Source organism: Triturus cristatus, chromosome 11, assembly GCF_964204655.1.
Source record: "Triturus cristatus chromosome 11, aTriCri1.1, whole genome shotgun sequence".
Taxonomy (NCBI): Eukaryota; Metazoa; Chordata; class Amphibia; order Caudata; family Salamandridae; genus Triturus; species Triturus cristatus.
In genome coordinates, this window is record NC_140594.1 from 708,478,076 (window position 1) to 708,496,549 (window position 18,474).

General features: G+C 41.7%; 1 protein-coding gene across 5 annotated transcripts in view; it reads right to left on the reverse strand.

Annotated features, from left to right (window-relative positions):
* Positions 1-469: 469 nt before the first annotated feature.
* NCK1 (NCK adaptor protein 1) overlaps positions 470-18,474 on the reverse strand; it is a 599,173-nt gene continuing 581,168 nt past the window's right edge. For all 5 annotated transcript variants that reach the window (XM_085634334.1, XM_085634335.1, XM_085634336.1 and 2 more), the window contains one exon: positions 470-1,097. In XM_085634334.1, coding sequence (XP_085490460.1) covers positions 903-1,097 — 195 coding nt within the window. In that variant the 3' untranslated portion in view covers positions 470-902. The remainder of the gene's footprint in view (positions 1,098-18,474) is intronic.

An 18,474-nucleotide genomic window follows, 5' to 3' on the forward strand; every position in this document is an offset into this window, starting at 1 on the left:
AATTAATAACCCAATATCTGGCAATTTCCATTCAAAACTGCTAAGTGGTAACATATGATGAAGTACTATTTCGGGTGAAAAACATGCCCGTGTTTAGAATCAGAAATTTCTTAGGAAGTTATTGGGATCATATTAGCCCCATGAGTTAAGAGGTTAGTATGCTTCAGTTTGTTTTCCCATTTCCCCTTACTATTATTCATCAAAGCATTTCTGTAGAGATACATTATTACAAATATAATTATTTTTATTGAATTGGTTTGGGCATTACTGTCCTATTAACCCATCACAATAACTCTGCTACGACTTTGAGTAAGTACTCAACTTTAGCCCGTTAATAGAAGGTATAACAAGGGCATATTTTAATTGAATCTTTGGTCTGTATCTGCAAAGCTCCACTGACTGGAAACTTGAAGTTAGCCATATGCACCCTTTTCAACCTATCAAGTGAATTCCAACAGTGAGACACAAGAAAAGAATATTTTGAACTTTATTACAAAGCAATAGACCCCACAGTGCTAGTTTTTGTTCTTTTTTTTATTCCTTACATTTTGTCGATTTTGGAGAAGGGAAACGTGTAAGCACAGAGTCTGAAGCAAAGGAGTGGGAGGGAAGGTAAAGGTGTGGGCAGCAGAAGAGGCATCAGCAACAAAAAGAAACCAGATCAACATGGCAAAGAGGCCAATAATTACCATACACTGAGGACAAAGAGAATACACAAATTCATAATAGAAAAAGAACATAGGTGCAGCTGTAAATGGAGTCATAGTCGATATAGTTAGACATGGCTGTCTCACTGGCGGCCAGGCCGGCAGTGCACTTAGATTCCTGTCAGTCTTTGCTGAATACAGCCGCCAAGGTTTTGGCAAAGTTCTGTTGGTTTTTGTTCCCGGCCCAGTTGCGCATCAGGACAGAGGCTTGACGAGGTAGAGCTTCTCGCCCTGCTCACTTGTGAAAATGGGTGCTTTTTTGTAATGTTCCACTAGCTCCTCCATGGTGCTGAACTTGCGCTGCCCGATGCAGTAGGTGCTGTCCTTCATCTGAACTTTAAAATGCTTGTTCTTGCCTTGGGCTTTCAGCGAGATGGAGAAGTCATGAGGCTTAAATGGGAAAAGAAAAACACAGATTGAGTATTCATACTCGAAATAAACGTGGTTATTGCTTTTCTTGCAGCACTGTTCTGTTTCGTAGCAGACTGGGTCAGAATACCAAAAATTACAATTTAACCATGACTATTCTGTTTTTGTTTGCTCACTTTTATTGCCGTTTGTTTTTTTTAATGATGTGTTTTTAGTGTTTTACTATTACAGGAAATCTGTGTCAATGGCAGGAGACAACCAACTCAGCTGCTTCTTAAACTACGACAAAACAACCTGATATTATTTAACAGAGAAGAGAGATATTTTCAGAGCTGCAATCTATACGAGACATCATAAAAAACAATGTCCTCTGTAGTGGGGCAGCTTGGACGATTCAGATATATTTGTGATACCTGGTTTAAAATTTCTGGGTTAAATATGGAATCCTTTATTGCCAAATGGGGCTCAGAAGCCTATTATGTGCTCTTGTTTTTAGGTCGAGCCTGGGCAGCGCATGTGCTGCTCTGCGAGGCATGCTGTATTAGAGTATGAACTTGAAGCTCTGCCCATATTTTTCATTGGCTTGTGTCATTGTCCTTTGTAAATGCTGGCTTCTGATTCGTTGATAAGCTTGTCTTCATTTCTAACCTTCCATGAGGACTGGCCCTTTCACTTCTGTTTGTTACACAGTATGTCTTATTTAGTCTGTAAGCACTATTTTCTTTAATGAATTTCTCCTACTGCAGGCACAAAATGCTTTCCTGCAACACCTAGCGCGCCATTCGCGCTTTCACTTTCCAAGCAGCCTGGGACAATGGCGAACGCTTCTTTGAAATGAAATAGGTCTCGCATTTACAAGAGTTTGAGCTATTTTATTCATGTGTTAATTATCAAAACAAAACAAAAAAAGGCTTTGACACTTACAATGCCAATAGCTTAAACTCTCGCAAATGCGAGAACTATTGCATTGCAAATGCTTGTTTTTTGTTCCACGGTAAGTTGCCATAAACTATCAATGCTGGGATGGGGCTGGAGCACAAGTTTATATAAAATGTGGGCATGGACTTTTTCTGAAGCTTATCATGATAGTCTTCTCTTTTTCAGGGCTGGCACAGCTCTTGCCGTAATAAAGAGAAAGTTGACTTTCTGACAAACTTCTAAACATTTGCATTTCCTTGCTTTTTTATTTTTTACCGTATACAATGGGATTATTTGGAAATGTGCTCCATAAAATAATTTGTTATTGCATCCAATGATTTCTGGGAATGTCACTCCCAGACAACAACTTGCTGATTACACTAAGTCCTTGCGCTGTTGTTTAAAAATACCAGAGATTCCCACTGACAGAAGACGGAAAGTACATACCTTGCTAGAATCTGGGAAAGCACGGACTGGAGTAGAGGGAGGAAACTGCTTTAGCAACTAAAGTAACTCGGTCTCAAAATGCAGCACTTAAAACAGACTCAGGTTTACACTAATTGACGAGGATCAGTGGTCTACTAAATCCCAAGTCCTGATGAAGGCCCCTACAAATGAGAACCAGAGGGTCGAACTGCAATGACCATACTGAAGAGGGAGAAGTAAAATAATAAGACTAGACCCCCCCCAAGGAGAACTGTGAAAACGAACCCTTGTGATACACACCGCTCCCAAGCTCACAGTTCAGCTAGTGTATTATTTTTCTTCAGGCATAGACAGATTAAATCTCCACCTTTGCACTATTTGGACAGTTTTCAAACATTAAAAGAGACAGAAAGTAATGAGATGTAAAAGTTGTCTCCATAGCACGGGCAAGAGTGGAACAAGTATTGTGCTAATGGCACTTGCTTCTGTAGATATATATATATATATATATATATATATACACACACACGGTAATATATTGAGATATATCAATGTGAACATGTAAATCAAAAATATGAATTGTTCTAAATTGTCTACACAATACAAAAATCCACAAAGCTCAGATTAATAATCACTAAAATTTTGAGTTAGCCAATTTATTTACAGTAAATGTGAAAAGACAAGAAATGCATGGTTAAAGTAAACACACAAGAGCATAAAAAAGAGATAAAATACAGCATTCTTAAAAAATTGTTTAAATGACAGTTTGATGACTAATATACAATACAATAGCCACTTTTCTAAGCATCAAGAATCTCCAAAATCCCTTTCAAATGTGAAATTGTTATTCACTTCCATAGTGTTCTGTGCAGAATTGGCAATTGAATGGGTATGTCCCCTGCGTGATAAATGGGTATATATCCCTGCTCCAAGTACCCGACTGCACGCGAAACTGGTATTCTGGCTTTTTGCTGGCTTCGGCATCACTCTAATCCACAGTGTTCCCACAGGCCTAGGCATCTCTCTCTGCTACTGCCAGAAACTATTCTGTGATCTAGAGAGGTGTTCCAAGAGTGCCCTCAGTTGGCACTGGACTACTGTTCAGTGCCCATGATGTTGGTAGCGTACCTTGTTTTGAGAATCAGTAGTATATCCAGACCTGTCTCATGAGTGACAAGCCTACTCGCTCCTTTCAAGTTAAGTTCTGCTATTATGTGAAACTCAGAATCTCGCATTGACATTCCGCATGTGTGTTGAGTTCGAGTATGTGTAGTGAGTGTGTGGCACATGTATGGCAGAGAGACTCAGTCTTGTGAGAGCCTGAGTATTAGGAGCACTGGGATACTTTTAGATTTTCCTGAATTAGCATGGCACAGGATGGTGGATTGACATAGCTTGCAGAGACAGTGGAAGTGTGGTGCATTTATGTGGCTCGAGAGTGAAGATCTAGAGACTGAAGGATAAAGACAGGCTTACCTTTAGCAGCTTGAGGACTTTGTTAGCAAAGGGATGCTGACTGGTTGTTTTAGAGCACTGAAATTTGCTAGATGGTAGGGGTATGGTGGAGTTTTTAGGCAGGGCCTGCTCTTTTGAAAGTCACTGATTCTTGCTTCATGAAAACTAGTTATAGTCAGGTGCAGAGATCTCATACTCCATTGTTTTTTTGGTTTAAATACTTCCTGCTTGCAGCCGGCCTCAATGCAGTGAGAGGCATCTCCTTGGTCAAAGGCTATGTCTGAGGAACAACGAGAATATGACACATGAAAGACTACCTCAGACTAGTCCTGAAACTTTGGGCAATAGATCTACATCCACTCAGGAAAATGTGTATGAAAGTGGGATCCAAACCCATGTTCTTCATGAACAAGGAATGGAGTGCTCAGCAGAGTACCCGAAGGACTATGGTGTAACCAGGGCTGGTGTCAGCATGACAGTCTACCAAAGGTAAGGGTGCATCACCTGAGATCTACATCTTTCTGCCAGGAGAATTAAAAGGTATGCCTGGTGCCTAGAAGCCAGCCTGCCAAGAGAGGGTAGAAAAGTGAATGACTCTGCAGAAGAGAATATTCAGGAGGAGAAGTCCAGCATGATGTAATTGCAAGGAGCATCCAGAGAAGGCTGACTGCTCTAGAAAGTGAAGCTAGGACACATGCTGTGGGAGAGTCTGCAAGTACGAGCACCACAGAGTTATTTGGAAGCTGTTCTGAGTCCAAGAACTGGCACTCCCAAGGCCAGAAAAGAGTAGCCATCTCGTTGCTGATCTCAATCAACCTGGAATGCTGCAACAACAGAAGACACATTACTACTGAGGAATCAGTGGGAAGGTCCCAACTGACGTGCCTGGGAAGCGTCTGGTCACTGCAATGAGGGCAGTAACTCCTCTAGACATGGTGGTACTGTAAAGGACTTGAAACCCTGACTCCGCCCAGAAGCTGCTGTTCCTAAAGAAGCTTGCCACGGAGGCCCCCATGATAAGAGGCTGCCAATGCTATGAGCAAGGACATGAGCTGTGCCCGCCACACCACTAAATCTGCAACAAACATCAAGCATATGAAGTGGGACTCATTTTGCCAACGGAACGATGGGAAAATCCCACGCTTTTTAAAAAGAAATTGCCAAACCAGGTACCTTTTTTGTTTAAAAAAAAATACAGTTTCTGAATGGTTAATGCAGACCTCTAGTTACTGAAAGGGTGTTCTATTCCACTTTTTAGTGTGTGTACGTTTTTCTTATATTTATTTCCTTACTTACCCATTTTCTGGAATGGCCTTGACCTAGAATGCTGGGCACCGTTCTGAAATGATTTAAGTATTCTGTGTTAGGCAGCTACTAGGAGATTCGAGGACAGACCGTTTTTCATGTTGTGGGCTCGTTGTGAAGGATTTCACCATTAAATTTTGAATCCATAAGAAACCAGGTCCTTAGGAAAAACTGGTTATGGATTTTTCTGCACCTTTTAAACTACTACCTGGCAACATGGAGTATTTAATTCTTGATTATTTCTAAAAACGGCCGTTGTTACTTTGTTGATCAACCTACTACCAAGAACGTGATCAACTTTTCGGTAATCATTTTCTTGATTTAGGGGTCTTTAAAGTGTATAGTGAGAAATAATGGTGCCCATTTCATTTCCCACGACATGCAAATGTTTGCAGATTCATTATATTAATCACCTTAAAGTAGCTTTGCATTGTCCAGCTTCAAATGGTATGATGGATCGATAAAGTTTCCTTAAGGAGGGCATACTAACAGCTTTGTCTTCTGGCTTAATTATGGAGAGATTTTGAGGGAAAATGTTTGGTAGTACCTTATATTGCCGCATTCTGTAACTGATGTATTTCCCTTTAAGTTGTTGAGGGGAAGGGAACCTAAGAGTAAGTAATTACCCAAATGGTTAAGAACTTTCAAAAGAGAGAGTATTTCCAGTGAGGAGGACCATCTGAGAGACATGAGTCTTTGTGTATGCTCCAAACAGCGGAAAAGTAAATTGTATAATGATTCGAGGCGAGGAGAGAAAGTTTGAGATTGGGTGCCTATATGAAACCTTGTATAACACCGAAGGGGAACTCTAGGTACACAGGACCCTCACAAATATTGAAGGCTTCTATTTTATTGGAAGGAAATGGATGGTGGAATAAAAATAGCCTTATTCCTATCATTGTTGGATAGGAAAAGGTCATACATGATTACAAACTTAATTTGAATCCTGTATGTTTCTCCTGTAATTATTCCATTGTGTCCACTGATGTCATACCAAGGTTTGTGTCAGTGTTTCTGATAAGGAAACGTCTGGGGATGAGGCATGTCAGGACATTTCTAGAGCAGATAGTTTATCCACTACCAGATCAGAGGAACGGGATGATGTGTCCTCAATTCCTGAACCACGCACTACTTTCAGCAAATCTTCTTGTGTTATAATTTCAAAAGAGGATATTAAAAGAAAGTCAGCAAGTGCTAAAAAACGCTTGCACCTTGAAAATTTGCTGATTATATGATGTCATAAATCTAAGGATATTTTGTTTATATTTTAAGTTTAGCTACTTCAGTGCCATAAATATTTTCTCCTTACTTTATTTGGGGTTTGTCTGCTATATTCCTCTTTTTTGTGTGTGTTTTTCATATATTTATTTCATGACTTACCCATTTTCTATAATGGTCTTGCCCTTGAATGTCGGGCACCGTTCTAGAATGATTCAAGAATTCTGCATTAAGAGTTAGAGATTTGAGCACTGGCTGTTGGTTCGTTGTGAAGATTTCGCCTTAAACTTCAAATCCAAAGAACTTCAGCGTTTCCTGCTTATTTTGCATTTCACTCCCACTACAAAGGGTCTCCTCTATTGTGTCACGAGAGAAAAAACAGACCAAATGAGAAATAAGCCTTCCGTCCATAGTGTCTGATGCCCGAAAGAAAAGTAAATGTGTTGAATTGGTTAATCAGCAAATGTAAAGGCTGTTTGGGAGACAGTATGGGCTTAATTGATAGCTACTTGAAGCTTCATGGTGAAAGAGTTATTCTGCTGCCAGGTCTGGGATGGAAACCTGCAAGCTACAGGCTGATCGCCTATTATCCAGTACCAAGATTCGGAACAGCGACCCTCCACACAGACACACCTGACCCTGATCGCATTTCCCACCATTAGTTTAATTTCCATTTATCTTTTATTTGCGGAGTGAGCATGCTATGTTATATGCAGTTACCTGTGGGTGGAAGAACAATATCGTTACTGAAGAGTTGTTCTTTTATCTGGCCGCACCCCTCACTGGCCGCTGTACTTAGACCACTCTATCCATACTTTTTAACGCACTTCACCCGCCGCTCTTATCCCATTTCCGTGTGTTTTATTTGGTTAAGGAGAAGACGCTTGTGACGCACGCGCCACAGCAGCAAATGGCTGCTCTCCAGCCCCCAGAGAGGCGCTGATTAATGACAGCAGGCCCAGCTGAGGACGGCGCCAGCAGGCAAACACGCGCTGGTTACAGACTTCCGGATGCTTCATTTCCTGGGTTGAGATCGAGACAATAAGCGTAGGTGATTAACTGACGACAAGAGCTCATCAGGGAAGGCATCTTGAGACTCGATTTCCAATGTCTATTTGTGCTAAAGGTTGGTTCTTTAAAAACACAGAGACATGAGAAGCTCCCAGTGGTAAAAGCCATGTATGTTGTGGCACCACCACACACAAATCACCCACACAAGTTGAGAAAAAAACAACAGTACTTGACTTGCTACTTTCGAATGGCTCTTTTGAAGCACACCAGGATTTCCAGTGCATTCGACCACAACTTCTGGCACTCTACTTCCCGTGGATTACAAGTCTGGGAAGGATGGATGCGCCCTCTCATCGTGTAAGGGTGGAGGAGCGTCAACCCCCTGCTGCCAGTGCAGCAAAAGTGAAAAATAAAACGGTAATAAAATGAATTACAGTTTTATATTTCACTGCTCACAGCAGTGTTTGGGGGCGGGGAATTGCTGCTGACTGGTAGCAGGGGGAGTGGTGCTCACTCCAGTTTACACTGCACGCGTCATTTTGACAGCCTGTCTTGCGACGGCCAGCCTGACTTGCTCAGTGTAAACCTCTCCATCTAGCTGTCTCAGACAGCTGGGTGGAGAGCAGGGACAGGAGGCCTGTGTCTGCTTGAGCGTCGAGGCAACCCGCTCCAGCCAATCCTGGCGTTTCCCTCATGCTGCTCATCTGCAGCATAAGAGAAGCGTCAGGGTTTGCAGAAGGTTGCCTGAGGCTCCATGAGGTGCAATCACTCTGACGGCAACCTAGAAGAAAGAAGGAAACACGGAGGAGTGCAAAACACGGAGATGAGCGCGGCTAAGTACATTAAAATAAATTTTTAAAAAACTATCATCTGTTTGGCCCCCATGGGTTTGGCTCTCGGTCCCCTCAACGTCTCTCCAGTGTTGAGGGTCACTGCCCACCACTGGCAAGGGGTGGTTTTAAATTTAAGGTTGGACAGTCCGAAATCGGATTTTTCCGCTAGGCAGAATAGTCAAAGATTACTTGGGCATGCTTCGAGTTGCATGGTCTGGCAGTTTCGCCTGAATGTTTCTTATGGGCTGGAAAAAAGAGATTTCCATTTGATTTGTTCCTCTCTGGAAAAAAACAGGCTAAAACCAAAGGACAGAAATGAGACCCAGAGTAACTATCATTTGCTGAGATTAATTGCAACATTCCATCTATCACTTTTATAACTCCGGTTAGATCAGGCGTTATTGAAAAGCAGGGGGTTGCAGGGAAAGCAGCAGACAAGGGAAGTAAGATACACTGTCCCACACGTCAGTTGCACAAGAATTAGAAAAGTGTAATTGTGGCTAGAACAAAAATGGGTCAAATTTCAGAAGAAAATACGAATTTCGGGACAAAATAACCTAATTAGAAACATTTAAAGAACTACTCGAAACATACCATACTCGTCCCGAAATTAGCAATACGAATCCAGTCCCAATACGTGAAGGAATGTGAGTTAGCAAGTAGAGCTAGAAGTCAGAAGGTTAGCCCGGTCAGTAAGATTGGGGGGTTGAAAGCTTCAGATTTTCCGACTTTTACGCTGGCATATAATGTCAAAATACATTCTATGTCAAGCAGGACGCCTGAGAGGTGCTTAAGGGACAGAGGAAAGCGAGAGGATTGCGGACTAGTAGGAGTACTAAGAGAAAAGACAATATTTTGTAAAATAACCTACATTTTTTAGGTCTTTCAAAATAGCGAGAGGGAGACATTGTGTGTGCTTTTTAGTCTGTGTGCATGTAAAAATCCCTAGTGAAATCAGACAGACACCTCACCATACCAGACTGAAAGCCCCTGTACCCACTACTTATTAGAAAATACATTTATTAGGGGGCTGTAACACCCTAAACACCCCCTCCCCCTGAAGCTAGGCCCCTGCTAGAAGTCTTGCGCAAGCACTGTCAGACGGACTGCTACCAATTCAATGCTTTGCAAAACAGGCTCTATATGAAATAAGAATTAACCCAAACATACATCTGCTTTTGTTCTAACAATTAGTTTGAGTAAAATACCATATAGGTCTTGTTACAAGGCCACCCACTGAATGCGGATTATTCAGCAGAAATCTAGGTGCCAATAATTTCATAAGCAAACCTCAAGTCAATTACGCACAGGATTCATAGTGAATCGCTCTGTTCCTTTGCGAAGAATAATACTGAAATCCAAATGCAACATAGCAGCTGCTTTACGGACCCAGTCTGACTCTTTTGTCCTCATGCAAGACCCTGACTATGTTAAACCAGGAGACCATTAAAAACTGAATATCCAAGAATGGCCTTAATAGTTGCAGAGTCAATGTTTTCAGAAGTAATGGTACCTCGGGCTTAAGGCAGGGCAGTTAATAAAGGAACCATGACTTTGTCTCTTCTGTTCTTGAGAACCATTATGTAGGCACTGTGTCGGGGAACCACCCGCCAGCTTGTCTCAGACCGACATCCCATTCCGTAGCACCAGAGATCCACAAATCTCCCGCTCTCTTACTATGCCTCTCAAAGCCAGGAATGTTCATCTTAAAAGGGAGCTAGAATCTGCTGGGCCGTCTCAGACATCCAGGTGCTCCCAAACCATCATTTGCTGTAAGTTGAGCACTACATTACTCAATGTGTTTTAGACAACTGGAATACCACAAATGTATTAAAACACAGTAACTTTTTTTCAAAATATCACACCTAAATCATATCAAATTTATCATGACTTCTTAATTTGCCTCTATTATATGGGCTTATAAAAAGCAATGAGGTGACACTTTCGAAAGAGAGATAAAAGTGCTGAAACTGAGTAGCCTGAATGACTCTGGGATAAAGACTGTTCCAGCCCCAGCTATAGGTTGCCTAAAAGGAATACCATTGATCTAGATCTTTTTGCTGATAATCTGAAATCAACTGGTGTTATCATCCTTACAAAATTATGCTTATTTCAACTGCATTGTAAACAGGAAAAGTGAATAGACCCACTGAAACTGTGAACTGAAGAATGCCTTCTATCCGGGGCTCGAGTCGAGGGTATATGCGTTTAGACACCGTTTACCCACTATTTTCAGCTGCAAAGCAGGTCGATTTCAGTGAGGTGCCACGGTCCTTTCCTACTTCTTCTGGAATTCACGGAAATATGCTGAACTTTTCCCGGTGTAATTTCCAGACACCGGGACATTTTCATCAGCGCCTGCACGTTGTCTGCTTTTGCCACAGAAACGTGGAGGCGGGAAAGGGGCTTATCGGATTCCATCTCCACCCATAACAAAAGCTAAAGTTAAGGGGCCATTAGGTATTGTTTGTTGGAGTATCCTAGCTGGGAGCTATGGGAGCCTCACACAGATGTAATGGAGGGAAAACAAAGGCTCACATCTTATCACTTTACAGGCACTTAAGAAAGAAAAGCTTTTAACCTTGCTCAGTCCCTGTATGTAAGAGATATGCACACACTGTAAGAATGTAAGATGTGTTGGTCGCCCTAGTATTTACACAAATAACAATTTAAATACCACTATTTTGTTTTATTTCTTTTATAGTGCATTAGCACTACTGTAGTGCTAAACTGCTATTAAAGAAATAAAACAAAATAGTGGTATTTAAATTATTTATACGTGTGATGTAAAACGCTCCAACACCCTGCAGTGGGTTGATTAGTGCCAATACTCATCCCAATGCAGGGTGTCGGAGCACTTTACATCACACGTAGATTATAAATTGACAATATATCATATGTGTGTACAGCAATATAAAGGATGTGGTACATAAGACAGTGAGGGTTACGAGGTGAAGGCGCCACATGTCCTTCATACCTCACTGCGCTATATTAGAAGGATTACAACTTATGAACTGCAAGTAACAAAAGCATCTCTGTCTTGAAAGCAGTAACCCGCTTACCCTTTTACATAAAATAAAAATCTGTCATCTGCGTGTTACATAATATGCTTTACAAGAGACATATTAATCCTTGATGCTATTTTGATTCAAAACTAGGACTAGGCAAAACACATCTCTCAAGCAAATGCGTTATACTCCAGTTATCTTACCATTATTATTATTATTCCCCGGGATTTAGCTAGCACACAAAGATATCTGCAGCAGATGCCTTAACCCCATAAGATATTTTAAAATAAAGACATTGCAACCAATGAAGCAGAACATATTTACTGCCACGTTTATCCTTCTTACTAGTTTATTTGTGGCAGGGTTTAAAAAAAATATATAAATTGAGGGCCAGATTTTGCGTCGAAGGTAACGTCAATATTTTGGCACAACTCCAGTGCAAAATCTAATTTGTTAAATATTGTAATGCGCTCAAATTTACTCATGATAGACCTGCTAAATATATGAGAGGGCTTAAGATCTGATGTCACTTCCTGTGCATGGGTTGTAATGCCACAAGCAATGTCACTTCCTGTGATGTCAAACCCATTCTGCCTAGCTCGGTGCCTAACCCCACTTCTTTTTTTGAGACTTGAACTCTACTTTTATCTACGTATTAGGTACCCAATCCATAGAGCTGCCCTAATTGAAAATGACAAATGAGACAGAATATGATGACTCCTATATAGAAAGACTGATGAATGAAAGGCAGTCCCCTTGTACATGATTAATACCACTACAGGGGAAGGGGTCTAACAGTGCAATGGAAAACATGCTCTATGATCAATAGTTAGTTCATTGTTACCTGTAGTGCAGACCTACATCCATCCCAGTTCCTGATCTCTGTACAACGTGATGGAGCGTAGGAGATACTCACACAGACGGAGCACGGTCGACATGAAAAACAGGAGAAATTTTCTTCCAGCTGGGAGACTGGCTGGCATCCACATTTGCGGGCCATGCCACAGCCTTAAACAATGAAAAGCAGCACATGTTGCTACTGCAAAGCCTCCTGTGAAAAAACGATGCTTCAAATTCTCATGTGCGTTTAGTTCATAACTTGCAGGTCTGGCGTGTTAGGGTTTAAATCAAATGTACATATTACATCCGATGAAGCGAGGATAGCCAAGTTACCGCTGGGTAGCCCATTGAACACAATGGATCATGGACAAATTACTATTTCATGGTGCCTCGGTTATTCATTATTTATTGGGCTGTGCTTATCAACAGGGTTAGTTGTTATTAAGCAGACTTCTGTTTGAATAAATGTTTTTCATTATATTGGAGATGATGGACTGTTCTCCATACACAAGGCATGAAAAGAATTATCTGGCTTTCCTTTTACATTTGAATGGACACTGAATCCTGGACTGACAGACGGGAGGTAAATTCAATGGATGTGGATAGATTTTATGAGGATCTAGAATGCCATTAGCATAAATCCAGTGCTTCAGTGAGATGGTCAATAAACTCTGCCCTGGAACCAATTAACAAGATGTCACACAAAAGTGCAATGCAGAATGCTTCAGAGAGCCACATGAAGGCTTTCAAGCACAACACCTTAAAATCTTCTACCTTCTTTGTAGTCTAGCCATGAAATACTCATCGTCTGGATCCCGTGGAATCAAATTCCCACCCACTCTTGGAAAAACTGTAAACCCAATATTTTAGGCATTTCCTTTATGACAGGTGTCCTTGACGCTGGACAAAACCAGCATAAAGGCTCTACTGACGGCAGAGGGAAAGTAATTTGCAGCAATAGTGAGATTTCATTCAGACAGTATAAGCAGACTTCAAGTGAATGCCACAGACTTCTCAATAAGTCTGCAGCTCATTTGCACCACCATGTTGACTGCAACCATTATATCTGTGGATGGTCTTTATGGGAAAACAAAGGATAAAAAATGACCTTACAACACCTGCTCCCCAAAAACATAACCCAGTGAAAAAACTTGAGAAAAGATCAAACAAACTGTTGAAACCAACAGAACTGTCCAGCTGGCGCCATAATGCAGTCACAAACATTCACACTTGGCAAGAACCTTATACTTGGGGTAAGTCAGTGTGGTTGCTGATAACCTAACTGGTCAGATTCAGAATCTTTATTTGTCTGATTAATAAAAACCATTAAACAATTACACATACTAAAAACATTAGAAAATAACCTACATGATAGGAAGATGCATGTTAATACATACGTATTGAAATATGAGTATCAAAACATATGTATCGGAGCATACGTATCCAGATATACGTGGGTCCCCAACGTGCGTAAAGTGATTGAAGTGCTGTCAAATAATGCCATGGCTTAAGACAGAGAGGCGTTTCAAATTACTGTATTTTCCAGCCACTCAAAGTGTAAATCGGATCTCAATTCAATTAAAAACACAGATCTCGGGTACATTTCATAACACCTTCTATTAACGTCACACGGTAAATAAAGTGCAATCTGGAAGGCTAAATAGCAAACCGAGGGCACATTGCACAAGGCTCGCTAAAGCGATGTTAAACCCCCAGTGTGCATACAGTAGATAAATCACTATCTACACACTGCAGATCACAAACACGAACCTCACTAAAGACAAAAAAAAAGGGTAGAATCTGTTTAGAATAGGTTTGGTTGCGCGGCGATTCGAGATCACAACAGAGAATACGAGCCCTCTGTTTTCTCAACTACTCATACCTAAAGACATAACTGCCACACAAACAGTCTCAGCCTTGAAAAAATGCATATAAAAACGAGTTAATGGGTCGAAGGACATTCCAAGTTTGGTAAAGTTCGCCACACTCTCTAAAATTACTCCCTTAAAAAAAAAAAACAGGGAAAACATCAAATATGCAGATTTTTGTCTCACTGAACAGCAACGGACAAGAGGAAACATTATTTTAAGTGGAAAACAGGGCAAATATGACCTGGAAATTACATGGTTGGGCATGTTGTGAAGCGTTTCTTTTTTCCATGAAGTGATAGGTTTGCATAGAGCACAGCTGCCTACCTTATTAATACATATTTTATTTACAGCGCTGTCCCTTCAGTCTCTCAGCCCACGCTTTTAAATGTTTTTTGGGGGAGGTGGGCGGTACTTACTGACAAGATATAAGTGTTACAGAAAATAATTAAGATGAAAATGTAAAGGAAACCGGTTTTGGAGTCCCTTGAGTGGCATTTTGAACAGGGCACATTCTGAAATGTCGCCTAGCTTAAACATTCAGGGGAGTGGAATGCAGCCTGGCAGGCCGCTGAATTAATTAAAGACTGTCGAACTGTTTTCTTTTCTCCCCAAACATTTGCTACAGATTAACTTTGCTAAATATAAAAAAAGGCCTACAAGGTTTGCACAGCTCCCGGTCTTTAGCTAACTAGGGCCTTTCACTAGGCTTTGAGAGATTAGCATTATACAAGGATCTCTTTGTGTTTGTGCTTGTTCTCCTGCCTCTCTTCACAGAGGCTTCTCTTCCACCGCCTAGCATGTTTGTTTTCAGTAGCCTACAATTCTCACCACACTATGCTACACATGGCAAAATGTAGCAGCGAACGCAGTGGTGAAGCAAGCGTGGCATGAGCCTCAAAACAAGCAAGGAAAATGGGGCTCCTGGCACGCTTGCTTCCCCTGGCAGGAATACACCATTTCCATACGGACTGGTCGTCACAAGAAGAGACACATACAAAGCGGTTTAAAAACGTTCTACCAACCTCACTGGATCCCTATTCCCTACCCTTAGCCCTTTTATTTTTTTAGGTGTGTCTTGAAAGAGCTTTTACTTGAACCGCAAAATTAATCATCAACAAGAACTTGAGAAACACTGCTACCAAGTATACCATACGGCCCCTTTCACTGGTACCAAGCTCGTGGCTTACGGACCGGCAAGGTTGTGGGTGTTGAACTGCACCTATACACAGAAGAAGTCACTGACCATGTTATTATTCAGGTCACAGACTAAGGACAGCGAGACAGTGTTTGTGGTTAGCCTAACATGGTGGTCCACTGCCATTAAACACAGCCACTGCACTAACAACCATACACCAGCACCACCACTCTGAGGTTAAACTGACAACCGGCATAAAGAGCTAAAACAAATGCTCTCCCAATAGAACCAAGTCAAGTAAGTGGAAAATGCTGCACTATATTAAAAACGCCTGCATTATATAACACCCTCATTAACATACTAGTATCACACAGCTTCTGACCTGCAACCAAGTGCCCATTTAAACTCCCAGCACGGCACCAACACTGTCACTAATAACTATCTTCACCACCGCACTACCATCTCAAAAGCACAGCACTAGACTGCCACTTCACATTAATGCCTCACTACCAAGTAGAGCACCATCATTCCACACACCTTTTATAAGGCAGAACTCACAGCTCACATCAGACTCAGGAACCCCACGGCACTACCCTACAAATCCTGCCCACTACATTAAAACACTCCACTGAATGTCAACCACAAGCACTGCACATCCTCTCTCAACACCACTCTACCACAAATCCCCAGCGCACTGACACAACAATGCCTTTCTCACACTTCCCTACCAATCTCCGGCATCCTAAAACTAGCCCCCAGCACCATGCTTACCTACAAAGCACAGCACTAAAGTGCCACATAATTAACATCTCATAGTAACAGCACTATTCCTCAAGGGATCGAAAAATAGAGCACATCTTCATGCTCAGGAAACCCCATGCCACTACCCTACAAATCCTGCCCACTACATTAAAAACACTCCACTGAATGTCAACCACAAGCACGGTACATCCTCTCCCAACACCACGCTACCACAAATCCCCAGTGCACTGACACTCAACACTGCCTTTCTCACACTTCCATACCAATCTCCGGCATCCTCAAACTAGCCCCCAGCACCATGCTTACCTACAAAGCACAATGTGGGGAGAGACACAGGGAGACAGAGAGTGTTGAAATATTTGTATTGGGAATGCTTAAAACATGTTGGACATATTAATCATCATATGTACAAGTCTCATGGACAAGAAGCACTGCGTAGCATTTACTGGAAATGTAACCGACAAAATACTGTGCACAAGTGCTCGTGAGTTGTGACGGTGCAAGTGACACATGAAGTGATATATACAGCGGTGAAAACAGGGCGCAACAGGAAATACAGTGATACAATAAGTCTTGCAAAATTAGGGCATCCGAACAATCAATGTTGGAAAATTACAAAGAACAATAAAACGTATGCCCGTACCATAAGGGCGCCAAAATTAACGCTGTTGGAATCGATGGCGTTTCGGCCTGTAGAAATCTAGGCCATCATCAGGACTGGTTACATACAATTTTAGGGCAGTGTTGTAGCCGCACAGAAGGGAACAACCAGATGGACACGGCCTCGGTGTGATTCGAGAGGTCCGTGTGTACAGTCAGAAATGTGAAAAGAAGTTGCGGCTCGGAACCCAGTCAATGAGTAATAAATATGAGACTAATCAATCGGGCACAGGAAAATCCATGGCGTGCAAGGAGCCGGCGTTTCCTGTTGCGCCCTGTTTTCACCGCTGTATATATCACTTCATGTGTCACATGCGCCGTCACAACTCTCACGAGCACTTGTGCACAGTATTTTATCGGTTACATTTCCAGTAAATGCTACGTAGTGCTTCTTGTCCATGTGACTTGTACATATGATGATTAATATGTCCAACATGTTTTAACCCCTTCTGTGCCACGCCCTTTCCCCCTCCTGTGCCGGGCGTTTTATTAGTGGTGGGGTTCATGACGAGATAGTCTCGTCATGGGCACAGCGCGACCGTGCTCCATGACGAGACTATCTCGTCATGGGCACTGAAGAGGTTAATCATTCCCAATACAAAAATTTCAACACTCTCCGTCTCCCTGTGTCTCTCCCCACGTTGATTTACTCCTCTAACCAATTTTATATTTATTTTTGTTTTCCCTATTTGTTCCCTACAATGAAACCCACACTGAGACATTGTTGTTTGATATAATGTACAGCCCCAGTCTCACTGTGGTTTACGGGCTACCTCCTGTGGTCTGATATTGTCTACCTACAAAGCACAACACTAAAATGCCACTTAATTAACATCTCATAGTAACAGTCACTATTCCTCAACAGATTGAAAAATAAAGCACATCTTCATGTTCAACACACAAAACAAGTTTCAGTATAAAAACCACAGACCTACTGGCATGTCTCGAATCGTCGTATCAAAATTTTCCATTGTTGTCTTCAGCAGACCTCATGTCCAGCGGCTGTCCAAGGGGGACAGGATTTACAGCTGTGTCTTTTTTTCTTCCTGACTAACCATCCAGGCATCCCTGGACTTGCATCTATTAAATATGACCTCTTGGATCGCCATTTCCCCTTCACCTCCTCTATTTTTTTACTAGAGTTGCCATTTCAGTTCTTTATTTGAGCCAAGGCTATTTCCCGCTCATCATTGTCTAATAACATAACATGTGTATTTCTATAGTGCATGTTCACCCAAGGGTAAACTGGCGCTGAATAACAGATGTTTGTTACCCAACTCAATGGTACTCATTCTATCGACCTCAAAAGGGTGAAAGGGTGAGTGGCTCTGCCAGGATTTGAACCTGTGACGATGAGGATTCATTAGTCCACTAAGCCACCAGACCCGGCTAACATACTTACACTTCTCTGTTATGCTGTTCAATCAGCCCCCTACTACATTGGGTTCTGCCATTCTCTAGTCTTTCTGTAGCAGTCTTTTCTTTGGTTAGCCCAGATGCCATGGTTACAACACTCACCTCTGCATTATTGGCAACCGTTTAAGTCCTTTTAAACATAAATATAGTTTCTCTGTAGTGGAAAAGGGTAAAGCACAAGCTCGCCACTCTTCTTTCCTATCGGGCCATTAATGAATAAGCTACTAAGATCTGTTGCAGACCTTAATTATCCGTTTTATAGCCACTACCAGTCTTCAAATTGCTTCGCTGATTAAGACCGTTCAACCATCTTCTTATCCCTAACTCTTCTGCAGCCTTCCTGATCTCTCAACCCTGTATTAAAATTTCATTCTTCACAGGGTCTATCTAAATGTGCATTTCCTACGGTCCTGGTTCATTAACTCTTAAATGAAATAATGTTCTTCCTCTGCACCTAGGGCTTCTCTCTACCCCTTTATTACCCCATTTATTTGACTATCACAATAAAGAATCATTCATGCTCAACAACATTTTGTTTTA